Source organism: Oryctolagus cuniculus, chromosome 3, assembly GCF_964237555.1.
Source record: "Oryctolagus cuniculus chromosome 3, mOryCun1.1, whole genome shotgun sequence".
Classification (NCBI taxonomy): Eukaryota; Metazoa; Chordata; class Mammalia; order Lagomorpha; family Leporidae; genus Oryctolagus; species Oryctolagus cuniculus.
Window position 1 is genome coordinate 173,355,458 of NC_091434.1, and position 17,847 is coordinate 173,373,304.

The 17,847-nt window shown below is 38.3% G+C and overlaps 1 protein-coding gene across 13 annotated transcripts in view; it reads right to left on the bottom strand.

The window, feature by feature from the left end:
- DGKI (diacylglycerol kinase iota) overlaps window positions 1-17,847 on the bottom strand; it is a 504,889-nt gene that overhangs the window by 232,169 nt on the left and 254,873 nt on the right. For 6 of the 13 annotated variants that reach the window (XR_007920530.2, XM_070071340.1, XM_051849035.2 and 3 more), the window contains 3 exons: window positions 9,531-9,653; window positions 9,186-9,260; window positions 8,564-8,662 (listed from right to left, as the gene is read on the bottom strand). Coding sequence is in view for 12 of the 13 variants with exons in the window: in XM_070071340.1 (XP_069927441.1) it covers window positions 8,564-8,662; window positions 9,186-9,260; window positions 9,531-9,653 (297 nt within the window). In the remaining variant the exon portion in view is untranslated. The remainder of the gene's footprint in view (window positions 1-8,563; window positions 8,663-9,185; window positions 9,261-9,530; window positions 9,654-17,847) is intronic. The other 7 variants (XM_051849042.2, XM_070071341.1, XM_051849039.2 and 4 more) reach the window with 3 other exon arrangements.

The following is a 17,847-nucleotide window of genomic DNA, read 5'->3' on the forward strand; positions in this document are numbered from 1 at the left end:
AGTATGATTCTGTTGAAATAATTTTTAGCTGAAACAAAAGTGTCCCAGTTAATGTATATACTTATTTTATATACAAAATATTATATATCAGAAAATATATGTAATATTACATACATAAAATATTATGTATTATATTTATATAAGTATATTATATTATTGTATATTATTATTATATTAGATAATATTATATTAGATAATATTATGTATTATATTTATCCAATATAAAACATTCCTGGTTAGTAAGATCATAATTTACTTTGACATTTTTCAATATCTATCAGTTTAAAGCAAATACTTCTCTCTCACATTAAGATTTTTGGAAGTTTTAAGTAACTATGACATTTACAGAGATGATAATGATAGCAGCTAACATATAGTTGTGGAGAGAATTTCTTAATGTGGATTGAGCAAACAGGAAGTGAAAAACGGATCTTTTTTATTTAGAAGTACCAAAAGAACTTTAAAATTGAGTAGGATGCCTCAGTTTATCAATCATTTAAAATATTCAATCAGTTGATTGCTCTTTTCCAAATTTTTCTTCAATTTATAATACAATATGCTGCTTTCAAAAGTCATCTTAATATGGTAGAAATAGTATAAGATTTGAATCAGAATTTACTTGCATATCTAACTGGGTAATCAAACATTTATAATCTTATAGAAATGCAGTATATAAAATAGAAGGACATCTACCTTCCAGGGTGATTTTGTGAATGAAATGAATCAGTCATAGTTATGTACCTAACACAGTATTGGACATAAAACAGACCTTTGTAAATGTTAAGCCATTTCTTTTTGCTCCTTGTTAATCTGTTCATTAAGTTACACTTGGCAGTGTGGGGGCTGAAGTATAGTTCATAATTATCACATTGTTATGTCATTCATTACAGAGGTCAATGTTACCCTTCCGCTCCACACAGTGTCCTAACCTATAATTTAAAAGTTCTGCTTTCTATGATTTTAGGAACAACCTTCTATCCTTAAATTCACAACTAATCCTTCTGTTTCACCAAATGACATATTTTACTTCCTATCAAATACAAACATAGACTTAGACACATATTATTTATGAAATACCAGATTATTTTCTTTCTTCTCACGCTGGGTCTTGCTAACAAGTGCTGGTCAAATAATCTTTTATGTTTAGTAGTTAACACAAAAGTCATTTCAATGACCAACCAATTTATAAAACAACTGACTTTCTGGAAAATTATATTTTTCAGTTTTAGATTCCAGAGCATAATGAATTGTTGATGTTAATTAGTGCTTTGTTTCCTGAACTATTAGAAAGCATATGTCAGTTTTAGCTTCTCCTATTATGGATATTATACTAAGTAATTAACACCTTTCAAAAAGAAAAAAAAGGCATTTTCTTACCCTACAATTTCTTTAAACTATTTTACTGTTCGCACAGTCTTACTTTTGCTCATTTTTCACCTGTGCTAGGTGGAATACCTAATCATCTCAATTTATCCTTCCAAAGAAAGCATCTTATGTAAGTCTGCAAAGTTGTGCACTACACAGTTCCAGGCAGTTCCAGTTCCATTGCAGTTTATTGGCATAACAGCCCCTTGGAGTTGTGCAGGGACAGCTTATAGAGCCATGCATGGCTACGCTATCAGAGTAGACATTCAGACATAAAATACTAATTTTTCTAAAAATTAATCATCTCTTCCAAAATATGATGTTCATTAACAAAAATGGTAAATATTTTAATGAAGGCAGCTTTTTAAATCAATCCTTGTAGGTGGAGAAAAAATATCTGACTCATACATTCAAGTAAATTCTATTTGTTTGTTGTTCCTTATAGGAAAAGCTACTTTAGGGCTTTAACAGAGGTGATTTATTAAACAGAACTGAATGGTCTGAGAAATATTAATTCACTGGGAAAAGGGTAATTCTTTCTTCATAGCAGGATTAACTCTACTCATTTACACAACTGTCACTCACTAACAAATCGCAAATCCTGTTGTAGTTATTACATGTAACAGGCCAAATATAAAAGCTGCAACTTTTATGCAAGAATCTAGTTTTCTCTAAATGAATTCATGGCATCCACATCAATCTTAATATGTGCCTGTTATTATACACATTTACCTCATTGACCTCAGAACTTGCTTAAGCACTGTGAGATTGGATATTCACAGGGGTATAAAGACATTATTTCCAGCTCCAAGTAGAGGAGCGAGATTATAAGACAATACAACCTCCCAGAAAATGCTAGATTTTTCTAGAGAGAGACGAGGGCTGTGGCAAGTTGTAGAATAAGTCAAGTATGCTCAGTGCGCAAGCTTTACCTCATACAGAAGGAGTCCATGAAGTGTTTTAATCAAGACAGCCAGACTGACATTTCCATCTGTCACCACTCTAGTTACAGACAAAGGAGCTGATGGTGCAAGTCCTGGACTTATAAAGGAGCTGGGTGGCTTGGTTTGGGTACCAGGGTAGCCCAGATCCCTACCAATATTAAGACATTTATCTAAACATAACGATTCTTGAATCATCCCCAGGTTGAAAAATCTCCAGCATCATAAGTAATAACATTGATAATTAATAACTTCTTCATGGTAATTGCATGTCCAAACACTTAAACAGTCTGCAGACTCAAACGTCTCACTTGAAGTCATGTACTCATTCTATTTTCCCCTTCTCCACACCTTGCTCTAACTGGTCCCTGACTTGGACAAGCAGCCCTGGTCTGCAGTAGCCTGTTCACAGCTGGTGGTATGAACTCTGTTACCATGAGCCTGTCCACCAATCATACACTCTTCTTCATATCTCCTACAAGTCAGAATCCATAAGCTCTGATTCAGGAGCCCAACTCATGCCATTCCTTTGGCTGGGACTCTATATGAACAGCGTGGGGGTCAGCATCTGCAGCCCTCCGCTCTCAGGAGCGCCTGGTTGGAATCATGCTCTTAGCAGAACATCTGCTCACCCTGGACTTGTAAATTAAGTCTCTGTGTGATGCAATTATGAGACAGAGCAGGAGGAAAAATTGGCAAAAAAGAAGGAAACATTGAGAGGTATATGGCAAGGGTGTAAAGACTCACAGAAATATACTAGTGGGTCAGAGACATCAAAGAGGAAATAATAAGGTTTGAAGACAAAGCAGATGGAAACATGAAATAAGGAGCCCGTTGCCCTAGTCCTCAAAAGCTTCCTACCGAGAGGAGGACTGTGTTGGGCAAACTTTATCTTCCACGTGCTACCTATTACCCAAAGAAGTCATTCAAAGCTGAAGTTTTCATCTCTGATTCCAGTCCTCATTTCCTGAAATAATTCAGCTCCCAACCATAGCAGCAATGCTGCCAGCCTCAACAGCTTTGCAAAACACCCTGTGTATCTCTACCTTGAGAATGTTGGAACAGAGACAATTGTTGTGGGTTTAGAAGAAGGGATGAAGGGATTTGGGAGCCAGCACTGTAACACAGAGGGTTAAGCTGCTGCTCATAGCACCAGAATAACATAGCAGGGTGCCAGTTGCATCCCATCTTCTCTGCTCCTGATCAGCTCTCCGCAGATGTACCTGCAAGGCAGAGGATGATGGCCTAAGTACTTGGGCCCCCAACACCCACGTGGGAGACCCAGATGGAGTACCAGGCTCCTAGCTTCACCCTGACCCAGCCTTAGCTGTTGTAGCCATTTGGGTAGTGAATCAGTAGATGGAAGATTCTCTCTCTCTCTCTCTCTCTCTTTCACTCTCCCTCTCTCCCTCTCTGATGCTCTGCCTTTCAAATTAATAAATACATCTATTTTTTAAAAAAAAAAAGGATATGGATATATTTTTAAGGGTACACAGGTAGTCAATGTATTTATTCATCTCACGGTATTCCTTCAAAATCTTGGAAATTTTCCTTACACATACAAAATACTGCAGGAAGAAAAAAGTGATAGGTAGTTTTCTTGCCAGGAGATGGCAATATAATCTAACTATTTACTGAAAGAAGACAGCAAGTTAAAAAAAAAAAGTTTGAAGCCTAAGTTTCAAAGAGGGAAACAGTTTTGCATCTAAAAGCAGATGAATGGAAAAGGTAAATTATAAAAAGGCAAAAGTCAGGATTTAACACACACACAAAAATCTCTACTGATTACAATTAAAGCCTTGCTAAGCATGGTGTGGACCTCTAAGCAGCAGTGCCCTGACCACCTGGGGGTTTGTGACAAACACAGGCTCTCAGAACCCACCTCTGATCCATTGATGCAAATTCTACTTTTTAACTGGATCCCCACAGACTGTGGGGATTAAATCAAACATTTTGGTCCTCTGCTCAAAATCAAAAGAATTTTTAAAAATTTTTTAAAAGATTTATTTACTTGAGAGAGAGAGAGAGTGAGAGAGAGAGAGAGAGAGAGAATCTTCCATCCACATCTCTGCAATGGCCACAACAGATAGGTCTGGGATAGGTAAAGTCAGGAGCCAGGAATAACATCAGATCTTCCTCATGGGTGGCAGGGGACTTGGGCCATTGCCCACTGCCTTCCCAGGTGCATTAGGAGGAAGCTGGATGGGAAGTGGAGCAGCAAGGACTTGAACCTTCACTCTGATACAGCATTGTAAGTGGCAGCTTAACCTGCTGCACCAAAATTATGGCTCCAATTTTGTTTATTTGAAAGGGAGAGAGAGAGAGAGAGAGGAGAGGGAGGAGAGGGAGGAGAGGGAGGAGAGGGAGGAGAGGGAGGAGAGGGAGAGAGAGAGAGAGAGAGAGAGAGAGAGAGAGAGGTTTCCCACCCTTTGGTTCATTTCTCCAAATGCTCACAAGAACCAGGGCTGGGCCGGGCCAAGGCCAGGAGTTAGGAATTCCTTCCAAGGCTCTCATGTGGGTAGTGGGGTCCCAAATACCTGAGCCATCATCTGAAGGCCTCCCATGGTATGCATTAGAAGAAAGGAAAAACAGAAGCCAGGACTCGAATCCAGCACTCACATATGGGATGCACTTGTCTGAAGCAGTGTATCAACCACTGCACCAAACGAACACCTGCCCCTCAAAACCAGAAGATTTTTTAAACGCAAATACTTTAAACAACAAAAACCTGGCTTCCACTGCATTTATCCAAAATCCTTGGCCAAGTTTTTAAGACACAGACCCATTTGAAGCTATATCTGTTCACATTTCTGATACCTTCAAGTGCATGCCCCACTCACCATAATGCGCTTCAAATGAATAATTTTTATCACATTTACCCTTCTATTCATATTGCTAATTATACAATTATTTATTTACTAAGCACCATGTTCTAGAAATCATACCTTCACACATGCAGCCCTGGCACTATGGAGCCCAGATCTTTTTTTTTTTTTTTTTTTTTTTTTATTTTTTATTTTTTTTGACAGGCAGAGTTAGACAGTGAGAGAGACACAGAGAGAAAGGTCTTCCTTCCGTTGGTTCACCCCCCAAATGGCCGCCACAGCCGGCGCTGCACTGATCCGAAGCCAGGAGCCAGGTGCTTCCTCCTGGTCTCCCATGCAGGTGCAGGGCCCAAGCACTTGGGCCATCCTCCACTGCCTTACCGGGCCACAGCAGGGAGTTGGACTGGAAGAGGAGCAACCAGGACAGAACTGGTGCCCCAACTGGGACTAGAACCCGGTGTGCCGGCGCCACAGGCAGAGGATTAGCTTAGTGAGCCACAGAGCCAGCAGGAGCCTAGATCCTAAGAGTACATATACACATAGAGCACTTGGGTTGCGATTCACATATTGATGACTAGCATTGTGGCATAGTAGGTAAAGCCATCTTTGTGATGCCAGCATTCCATGTGGGTGCCAGTTTGAGACCTAACTGCTCCACTTCCTTTCCAGCTCCCTGCTAATGTTCCTGAAAAAAAAAAAAAGCAGATGGCCCAAGTGCTTGGGTCCCCACACGTACGTGGGAAATCTGGAAGTAGCTCTGACTCCTGATTTTGGCATGGCCCAGCTGCAGCCACTGTGACCATTTGGGGACTGAACCAGAGGATGGAAGACCCCTCTCTCTCTCTTTCGCTCTCTTTGGCTCTTCCATTCTCTGTGTAACTCTTTCAAATAAATAAATAAATCTTAAAAAATTCACATGTTACAGGTGTGGTCCAAGGGCTATGGATCACCGTGGACAAGACAATTAATTTTGAGAAAATGGTTCAGAAGATGCTACTGACTCGAGAGATGAGCAGGAATTTGCCACAAAGGGAAAGGGGACTCCTCCAGTCTGCTCAGCATACCTAAGTAGTTCCCCTCTCCAATTTCAGCTGCTTCCATGACACCATTTCCCTATCTTTCCCAAGTCACAACTTGCCTCTGAATTTCATAGCACTTGCAGTCTGATCCTCTCAGTTTAGAACTCAAAGACAGCTTATGAATGACACCTCAATTTTTTCCCACTTTCCCCCTTTGTGTCATTAACAAATAAAATATCCTTAGAAAAATCACTTAAGCTTCTTTGATCTGTTTTCTATTTATTAAAATAGATAGCAACATTAGATGAACTCTGAAGTCCCCATCATTAATAATTTACACAGAAATTGGAACAGGAATGGTTGATTTCTTATCTGAATAAACAGCTCATAAGTTTCTTTATGCCCTTGGGGGAAAAAATCTAATAATGACTTAATAATTGCATTTTATATATAGGTAGTCGTAATGAAATATATTTGGTGCTAATTGACATGTCATCTCAGGTAGCCACCTGGGGTCACTAGTTTATCTCAGCTGCACGGTTCCGAGGTTCTGAGCTGCATTCTTGATAGGCTACAGGGAAACCAACTCAAAAGAGTGGATATGGCTCAGCGCAACTTGAACCTCATTCCCAAGAAATCCATCACCAGGTCCTCCTCTTGTGATGTCTTAGAATAGCTATCATCACAATATGAAAATCATGGCTCACTCAGAAACACAGCATATAGAGAAGCAGTCATTTCTATGTTTACAGCAGTTCTTTTCCCTGTTCTCTGTGAAATTGTCATAAATTTTTAACATAAATTGCCAAAAATTTTGAAGACAGAAAAGAAGGGATAACTCAATTTTAAGTCATAAACTTCCATAATAGAAACTTTAGTATAATTAATGCATTCAGCATCTTGGACTATTGAGTCTATTCTAATTATTTTACTCCCCTCCGTATGTATGGCGTTAAAAGAATTTAAAATCCATAACTACTTATAATGACATTTCAGACTCTTGGGACCAGCTCCATGGCTCACTTGGTTAATCCTCCACCTGTGGCACCGGCATCCCATATGGGCGCCAGTTCTAGTCCCGCTGCTCCTCTTCCAGTCCAGCTCTCTGCTGTGGCCCATGAGGGCAGTGAAGGATGGCCCAGGTGCTTGGGCGCCTGCACCCACATGGGAGACCAGGAAGAAGCACCTGGCTCCTGGCTTTGGATCGGCATAGCTCCGGCCGAAGTGGCCATTTGGAGGGGTGAACCAACGGAAGGAAGACCTTTCTCTCTCTCTCTCTCTCTCTCTCTCTCTCTGCGTCTCCTCTCTCTGTGTAACTCTGACTTTCAAAATAAATCTTAAAAAAAAAAAAAAAGAAATTTCAGACTCTCGTCTCAAACTGTAAAAACTGGACATAGAAAATATTTTCTCATTCAAACTCATATGAAAACAGAAAACCAAAGCCCACGAACGGCACTGAAAAGAAGTCTGAGAGAGTGGTGCAAGAATTGGATGAAGAGACAAAGACAGACCTGGATTCTGAAGCCCACTCTGTCACCTGAGATATGCCATTAAACTTACCTTTCTTAAAGGTATTTTTCTATTCTCAAATGAAATAAATATTAAGTACCCTAAAGGATTGGGGCAGGGACCAAATGAAACCTTTACAAGCTGATATTTTCTATAGCATTTGTTGTATCATTGTTAATGATTGTCCCAACGACAGGAACAGAGGTAGTTAAATCTATATTACAACAGGAAGAAATAAAGATTAGTTAGTAAAGCACTTCCTAACTACAGGCTGAGTATCCATATTGTGAATGCTTGACACTAATAGTTTCGATGTCAAATGTTTTAAACTTGGGAATATTTACATATATACAAGGATGCATTTGGGAGTTTGTGCTCTGAGTCTAAACATGAGATCCATTTATGTTTTATATACACTTTATACACAAGATCTGAAGGTAATTTTATAAAATATTTTTAGTATGCCTTACATTTTGGCTGCAATGTGGCACATGAGACCATGTTGAATTTTCCACTTGTGGCATCCTGTCTGAAAGTTTCAGGTTATAGAGCATTTCCAATTTTGGATTTTGGGATTAGGGCTGCTCAACCTGTGTGAGAACTGAGAAACCTGGAAATATATTAACTAAGAGAAGCCCTGAAATGACCTTTCTTGAAAATCTGTAAGAAAAGGTCAGTGGCTGGGTGTTGAGGGAGCCTCTGATGCAGTCAGTTATGGAAACAGAGGGATAAATCACAGAACCCAGCACTATCGTGTGCAAGGTTATCTCCCAATACAGCAACAGTGAACTTGTCCTTGAGAAGCCAGTTGTCTTCCAGGACTTGGGGTCCTAGCGGTACTATTTTAATAGGTGCTTCAAAAATCATAGAAACTTCAAAGTTAAACTCATGAAAAATGACTCACCTGGTTGCCTCCACTCTTCGGATTCACAAATACAAGCAAGGGTTTCATGAGAGGAGAAGAGATAGGTTTTATCACAAAAGGACGACCTTTGTTTTCCTGCTGGAAGAAGGCAGCAGCACAGTTAGGACACAGATCCACAGTCTATAAGACAGCCCCAGAACAAAGAAACTGGGAAACCCTCATCACCACCCTACTCTTCAAAAATACCCTTTGTTTCACAGGGCTGACGTTTTACAGGACCTTCCATAAAAACCTTGGAAGAAAGTATCTCCAGTTATCATTTGCTCCAAAGACATAGCCTTGCTTTTGGTTTTACTCTGTATACGCTAAGCATTCTGGAAATGTTAGCTGTTATCTTCATCTTTATCATCTTTGGGAGACTGTTTCCAATTGCCAGGTGAATGCAAATGCTCTGGCTCTGACCAGACAGGAGGTTAGATATTTGTTTTGTTATAAGCAGTTACTTTTATTTGTTTTGAAATAGAATGGATTCCAATGGGGTTAGAGTCTAGTGAACAATGGTAGGAGATACATCAGAAGAACAAGCTTGGGCCAGATCACATAGGACAAAGCTAAGGCAAGGGAATTTCATTTCCTTGGAACTTAACTCTGAAACACATACTTCAGTTCCTCTTTTGCTGGCTTTTCTTTTAAAGCTTGTTCTCTTCTTCTTCCGATTTGAAGCTTTCAGGGAGTTCTGTAGGGAAAGAAGGAAACACCTGAGTTCAGAGGCCGGCAGCCCCGGAGTTGTGCCATGCAGAACCATGTAGAAGATGACGGCAGCACATGCTGTTCGCCTGCATGCTTCTCATGCTTTGACACTTCCAAGCCACTGCTCATGGGTAAGCCACAGACAGAAATCAGTCGAGTGCTTCAAGAGTGAGCAACTGACTCCCCCCCAACATGGAGAGGCAGGGAGTGAGAGCCCCAGAGGCTCTCATGGACTCACGTAACAAACATGTTATACCTGCCAACCCTCCCAGTAAAAATGGAAGAATCCCAAATTCTCTGAGGGGCTCCAGTCTCCCGCCCAACCAGGTCCGTCTCCCGCCCAACCAAGTTCAAATTCATCTCCTGGTATGGAGATCACCTATGTGGAAATGTAAAAAAGGAGGCCGTTTTTCATGTTTACTTTTTCTTTTCTCTGTTTATTTTTGTAATGGTCTTTTCTTGCAACAGTCATAAAATTACTCTTGACCCCAGTGAAAGTTTATGAGCCAACTATGGTATCAGAATTGATGTCTAACTTTTTAAATGCAGAGGTAAGACTCACCTTAGTCACTTATAATAGCAGAGTGACAAGCATTGGGTTTTCTTTCGTGAATGAACCAATGGTTGAATAAGTCTTCCCTCCCTGGGTATCTCTGATCTAACTTCTTTGAAATACAGTGACCCCTAAACCTACTTTCCATGTCTTCCTAGGAACTTTAGAGCCACAAAATTGTGATTACTCCAACTAATGGATTGCTCCATTTACTGTTAGTATTTGATACAGTCGCCTTTGAGGGGAAACTCTAATATGGAGAACAGTCAAGACTCATTGACGACAAAGCAAAAGTAGACTTCATTAAGGACAAGTCAATAAAATAGACTGCATCTTCACAAGGGCAAGCTATTACTGACCACATAATAGGTGTTTAGCAAAGTGCTGAAAACCTGAAATGCAGAATTCTTAACTTAGACGTTTATATTGGTATACACACATATATTGCTTGAACAGTTAAAAGTTCCCCATTTGAAGAAATTCCAATTGTTATCATCTATTCTTCTGCTTTTTAGTGTGTACTTTTTTTTTTTTTGCAGAGCATTCAAAATAGACTTTAGTCTAGAGTACATGTTGTAGTGCTTCCAAACCAGCAAGAGGCAGGCTATTAAGCTTTTATTTCACATTTACTTGGATGGAGAAATACATAAGTTGACTTGTGGCCACACTGCTTTGTGGTCTCACCCAGGGTGAGGGAAACTTCTAATAATGAACATCTGTGCCAAGGCTTTCTTCAACCACCAGATTAACAGAAAAGTGTCTTTGGGGTCTCAGATTCTCACGAGAAAAGAGATTCAGGAGCTCACAGATGGTCTGGACCCCAGGTGAGTCCTCACCACTCACTGCTGACTCTACTTAGCCTGAAATAGATAACAAGGCTTCTAAATTCCTATTAAACAGATCTTTTAACATATCCCTGTCTTGTGTACATGATGGAAGTATCTTCCATATTTGGATAAATTTTAGTTTGCTTTAAAGGAAAGAAAAATGATCTGGAGTCTTTAAAGTTTAATCAAATGATTCAAGAAGAATGCTGGAGACTATTGGACTGGCACCTATGTGGTATCAATTAACGACACTCTCAATGGTTCTGAACCATCCCCGCACAGGAGCATGACCCAGGGAGCTTTTACAGAATGTCATACTTATTTGATCTGTTTGGGGTGGAGCCCAGAAGAATAGTTTGTAAAATCTCCCAAGGCAATTCTACCATGCAGCCAGGCTGAGAACCAGTTTGAAGGACAAAGAGCAAAGTAAAGAGTCATTTAGACCAGGGTAGAGTAAGAGGTCTCTTAAGAAAAGAAGCATGCATCTGTGAGACATGGTATGAATTCTGAATCTCTCTATTCCTATATCTGTGACCTTGGTCAAGTCAGTCAAACTTTGGAAAGAACAGTTGCTTAATATTAAAATGATGGTAGTAATACCTACCTCACAGGGCAGTTGTGAAGTTTAAAGAGATAAGGTATGTGAAGCAGTTAGCTTGGTATCCATCCAGTGATAAGCACTTCAATAAATCTTGGTTGCCTCGTTCACAGATGATTATCCCCAGCACCTAGCACAAATGCCTGGCACATAGTATGCACTCAAATCATTGTCGAAATAATGAATAATTATTAGATTCACAACACTCACTGGACCCTCCTGGTTTGGGAAATTATGTTTAGGAAGTGAAGGCTTGCCTCCTTACTTCTCTGTAGTTCGAGCTCATCTATTGCCAAGAACAATACAGGACACAAAGTGCTTGCAGGAGCATTTTATGGACTTTGGTTCTAGACAGGACTCAACAATTAATCTCTAAGAATTGGGTCAGGTTAAGATTGTTTTCTGAACTTGTCTGAGCAGGGAACTCATAGTATTTCAGGTGGTTTTGATCATCAAACAAGTTTCGGGGACACAGTTAGAAAACACATCAAAATAAAGGTTGATGTCTGAAAACAGAGCAGGCAAGGAACTCAACTCAAATAGGGAGCACATACACAAAACAGCCTTTTAAAACACAGAAGTGCCAAGTAGAAGTGATTCTAAGGCCTTCTTACTTCACAGGACGAGTGGTAAAAACCAAGCACAGCAGTTGACTTACAGTACCTGGGCACCTCTATGTGAGATCTGAGTAAGCTTAGAGCCCTACGGATAGGCAAACAGCAACAAATAAGTAGTATAGAATTTCCCATCACACCACAACATTCCTGAACCTCCATTGTATTTATGTGTAAATATGTATCTCTGTCTAAATATATAACTATTTTTAACAGGCAGCATAATTCAGTGAGGAACAGATGGATGTGAAGGCGAATTGGGAATGTGTTTTGGCCATGACAAGACATTATCCTTGCTAATCTGCAGTATTGCTTACACCGCCTAGGTCAGCGAAACAAAACAGCTTGCTTTTCAAAAATGTAGAAGTTATGCCAAGAAATTACTGTATATTATTGTTGGTAAGATAGTCAAGAAACCTGTAATACTCATTCCATGTTCTGTAACAAAGCATCTCTGTTATATCAAGGGCAGCTAAGAGCAACAATAAGGATCGTTAGATCAATGTTATCAAACCAGTGGAAACGTTATACCTTCACTGATATTTTTGCATTTTTCTGATTCTAATAATCAACCCCTGTACTTAGTGTACCCAACATTTGGTTAAAGACCTAAAACAGAGGTCTTAAGGTTTTCTTGTACCTGGTATCAGGGCGATCTTACTTTACTACAGAAATAATCCCATTACCAAAATCCTTATCATAGTATGACTCCTTCCTGGACTGTAAAGAAATACTTAGGTATGAATTCACTCAATTGTGAACGAAACTCAACTACCCTCATTAATCTTCAGGGATCTTCTCAAGGTATAGGCTCACAAACAACTGATTATAATAACAGATCTAAAAAGAAGATATATCACTTCATTTTCCAAAAGAAATCTTCCCCACCAGAGACTACACAAAATTCTAATACATAATAGGAAAGGAGAGGCATGATTTCACCCATTTAAGAGCATTCTGCTTCTGCCTGCACCAGGGGCACCACGGGAACAAGGCTGTTCTGAGATGGACAAGAATAAAAAAAACTCATTCCAAAAATTAAGGACAGGGTTTCAATGAATGCCAATTAAGCCCATTTAGCTAAATCACAAGAGGAGCTAATTAACCTTTGGAATTCACCAAAGGAAATGACTTGGGCAATTTTGAGAGATACTGTTCATCACTTTGGAAAATAAGAGATTGTAAGTCATGTGTTTCTAGCATTTTAAGATAATTATGCAATCATAAGGTTTTTTTTTTAATGGATTAGCACAAAGAAAACTTACACAGGACTAGGACAGAATGAATGCAGCTTTATTTTTATAAAGAACATTAGAAACCACATAAATGTCTATGAGTTGGGAAGTGAATAAATAAACTGTTACATATCCACAGCATGGGATATGTACAACAGTTTCAAAAACTGCGTTAAGAGCAAATGTACTAATATAGCCTTTTCCCCATGATTCATATTTTTACTAGGAAGGACAAGTTTTAAAACATGATGTGTAGAATTATGCAATTTATTATAAATATACTATTATATGCAAAATAGTTCTGTATCTCTTTTAATGGGTGTATTTCCACGCATGTCAAAGCATCATAAGAACTATTTATAAATGTGTATATGTATATATGTATGTATCAATGAGAAGATACTTATAATCTTCAGCCTGGGTGAAAGGAGACTTTCTTATCTGAAAAGTATAACTTATTACATGGAGAATATGTATTATTAATTATGTCATTACAAACTAAATAATAAATTAAAAGACTAAGAACATTCATTCTTTGAAGGAGGCCTTATTCCAACTTACTACCATGAGTCACAATGGACTGTACTCAGGACTTATTTTATATTCTTCCTAGAAGACTACTGAAATCCTCTGAGGTTAGTAGGAAAATTACAAGGCAGTAACAATTTGGAAAAGTCAGTGGATCAAGTGCAAAATCTTTTTCCAAAAGTTGTCTTGTCCCTTGACATATAACTTCTGAGAAAGCTTTTTCACTCTGGTCAACTAGACTCCACAAAAATTTCACATAACACAGGTCTTGCTCCATCAGCTCCAAGTGCTTGCATTAGTATTTGAACATCTTTAACTCAACTTACTCAAAATATTTTCTTCTAATATTTTCAGACCAGAAGAGAAACACTGAAATCTGTAACATTAAATATAACTTGGACAACAGATTCAGGCTTGGCTTTTAAAATCTGGTTTTCCTTTTATTTGAATTCCTTTAAATCATCTACCTTCTTCACCTTTCACTTCTTCCTCTCTCTAAATAACTTGATGATGAAGCCCAGCAAATCATCCAGGCAGCCCTAATTCCCTTCAGTGTCCAAGTTTCACATAGCCCCAGTTCCCCAGCTGCTTGAGGAATAAGTCATCTTTTAAGAGAAGGAAAATATGTGGTTTAATTCCACCTCTTTAAACACCCCTTTTCCTGGCCGTAATACACGCAAACAGATTTTCTCTACTCCTCTCTGGAGACATTCGTTTAGACACAACATGTGAATAAAGCTCACTTTATTTGATCACCCATCTTACTGTTCTCAACATGTTCTAACAAGGTGCACCGCTCTTCCTCATGTCTCTTCCCAATGGCAACACCCACATCCTCCCAGGTAAACCATGAGTGGTGTATTTTCCAAAAAATCTACCCTGATTCCTGTGACTGAAATTGTTCAATCCTGCTTCATATTTCCACTGTGGTTTAAAACTTAGGTAGTACTTACCATTCTCCACCTTGGTTGGATAGACCCCTGACTGGCCACTGCGAATTCCACCAACCTGTCTGACCCCTTCCTCCTACCATCCTAAGTGTGTTTCTCCTAAAGATGACCAGTGGAACAGGAGGACACTTTTTTATTGAGGATTTCCATACAGCTGAATTCCTCTTCCAGAATGCACACTCTGCCCAGTGATTAAGATAGTTATATGCATGTTCCCCATACTCTTTGTGGAAATAGATCACATCTGAATTATCTTTTAATCTCCTGCTGCATACAGTAATAGCATTTGTAAATGTGGTTAATTAAACATGTTTACATAATTCAACTAAGAATATCATCTTTTATCATCTACCTTTAAAGCCAAGTGATAGAATATAGAAACCCACATAGATCCACAGAAAAAGATACAAGAGTACTTCAAAAAGTTCAAAGAAAAGTAGAATTAAAAGGTAAGTTTATTTTGATGCTAAATATTTTTAAGTCCATGCATAGTTTTTTATAATATTTATGAAATTTCCATGCATTTTCCATGAACTTTTTGAAGACCTGTGTGTCTGTATATATATATATATAAATATATAATTATAATAAATATATTATATAAATATAATTAATATATAAATAAATATATAAATATATATATAAATCCCCAAGGTTGGATTTATTTACTCTGCTGCTTTCCATCTACTTTCCCAATTTTTTTTTCTTACTACTTCCCAGTGTCTCACATGAATTTTCCAGTATTACTACCTCCAAGTCATCACTAACATCATGCCATCCATGCCCCATACTCTGCAAACTATAATCTTGCCCATAATCCATGATCTGATTTAAAAACAAAATACAAAGACTTCTCTCAATTCTGGCTATTTTTAATGCTCATAGATGGCAGGAGAGTTTGAAATGAAAGCTTGAAGCTGTTCTAAATTACAGAAATGAACAAGTGGCAGAGCTAGGTTATTAATTTTAACCCAGGCAGTCTGGGCTTTAATGCTGGAATGCTTAAGTTCTACTCTGCTGCCCCCTCCACCCACCAAGCTCACCATGTACCAGTTCTTTTAAATATAGTACATTGGTTGACTTACAGGGTGGCTTTGGAATCCACAGAAATGACTGCCAAAAATTTTTTAAACACCTGCTCTAGCAAGGCTTGCTACAGTAACACTATAAAGCAGTGTGGCATATCATTAAGAATTTAGCTAACAGAATCAGAATCAGAATTCCTGAGTTCAAACCCAATCTCAAATGATTTAATGACAAATAGTCCTGGGCAGTTTATTTGACTTCTCTGGGCTTCACTTTCCTCAGCCGAAGAGTGTTAATAACAGGATACCAGCCCATACTATGATATAACATGAGACAGTGAATGCAAAATACTTAAAATAGTTCCTCACACATATGAAGTACTGGTAAATGCTACTTCTTCTTATTACAGTGTTATGAATCAGAGAAGACATGTAAAAGGAACACGTTGAATAATAAATTCAGGCTTTAGCATCAAAGTTGTAAATTGAAAATATCATCTCCCATTAAGAGTAACAAAAATCTTCAAAGAGATAGTCCATTCCAAGTATGGACAGGGAATGCATAAGATGATCCTGGAACATGGACATTGTATCATTCCTGAAAACGAGGAAACTATCAAAAACCTCATGGCTCATAACAAACACAGAAACTACCTGGAAGTGGTTCCAATTAGTTAGAAAATTATATGAACATAAGAATAATGATGACAATGACTTAAAACATTATATATATATAAATCATAATTATGTAATTTCATAATGATACTCTATATGAAAGAACCACCAGAACAATTCATAGCTACCTGTAAAGTTTGTTAAGGCATCAAGTTATATTTTGTAAATTAATAAAGCCAAATAAATATTTCTCATTTATTTGTTGTTGGCGATAAAGGAAAAATCACAGATAAAAAGTAGAGATGGGTAAAAATTGGAAAACCATCCTTTCACAATCCATAATGAAATAAAGATGTCAGCAATTATCCTTAATGGATAACACATTAAATGAAACGTTATGGGAAAACTTCACCTTAGCTGGATTAGGATAGTTCCCAAACCTACTGATCAATCTTCACACCACTATCGCTAAACAACCTGGTACTGCATTCTTTTGACAGCAATACAATGGAAATACACAGCAATGCCCATGTAGTCCTAAAAAAAAAAAAACCTGAATCTAATTTAGTCTCTATGTCTCAATATTAGTTTATAAGAATTATGGACAATAAGGGAAATCATGTTTAAAACACACCAAGTACACAATCAACCAAGATAAAAATATGGGAAGTTCTACAGATGATCCAATTTATTCAACAATAAAATAGAATGAAAAATAAGAAACGATATTGTTACATATTTAAAACACACAAGGCGGGCAGCATTGTGGCAAAGCAGGTTAAGCTAACCACCTATAATGTTGGCATCTCATATGAGAGTTGGTTGGACTCGGCTGCTCCACCTGCGGTCCAGCTCCCACCTAATATGCCTGGGAACGTAGCGGAACATGACCAAAGTGCTTTGGCTCCTGCCACCCATGTGGGAGACCTGGTAGCGATATAGGCTGCATGCTTCAGTCTGGACCAGTCCCAGCTGTTTTGGCCATTTCGAGAGTGAACTAGCAAATAGAAGATATTCATTCTCTCATTCTCTCACTCTCTTTCTCCGTCTCCTCCCTCCCCATAACTGCCTTTCAAATAAAAATAAGTAATTTGTTAATAAAACACACACACACATACACCCTTGAAGTAAATGTTAACAAAAGATGGTTTGAGACTTTGGGTTCTAAATTGCAAAACATCTGTAGGAATGGTACAGTTGAGATTATTAAAAATCTTGGAGAAAATATTGATTTTGATACGTGAAATGGGTATGTGGTTATCTTTTTTGTATGTACATCACATTTTGTTTTTAAATAATTTTTATTTATATAAAGTGAACAAATTTCATGTCTTTCATAGATACAGATTTAGGAGGGAAGGTAGGGTGGTTATATATTTAAAATCTTTTTGAGAAGTAAAATGAAATATTTGCAGAATAAAAGGTAAACTATCTAAGATTCACTTTAAAATGCTCTAGCAATAGATGAAAATTGGAGGGACTTCCACTTAGGAGAAGGGGTAGAAGGGGTGAGGCCAGGAGGAAAATGGATATGGACATGAAAAGGTCACACAAGGGATCCTCCGCAAGACAGGCTGCTCAGTCTCTCACCAAGAACTGTCGATGTCCTGGCTGTGAGACTGCTGTAA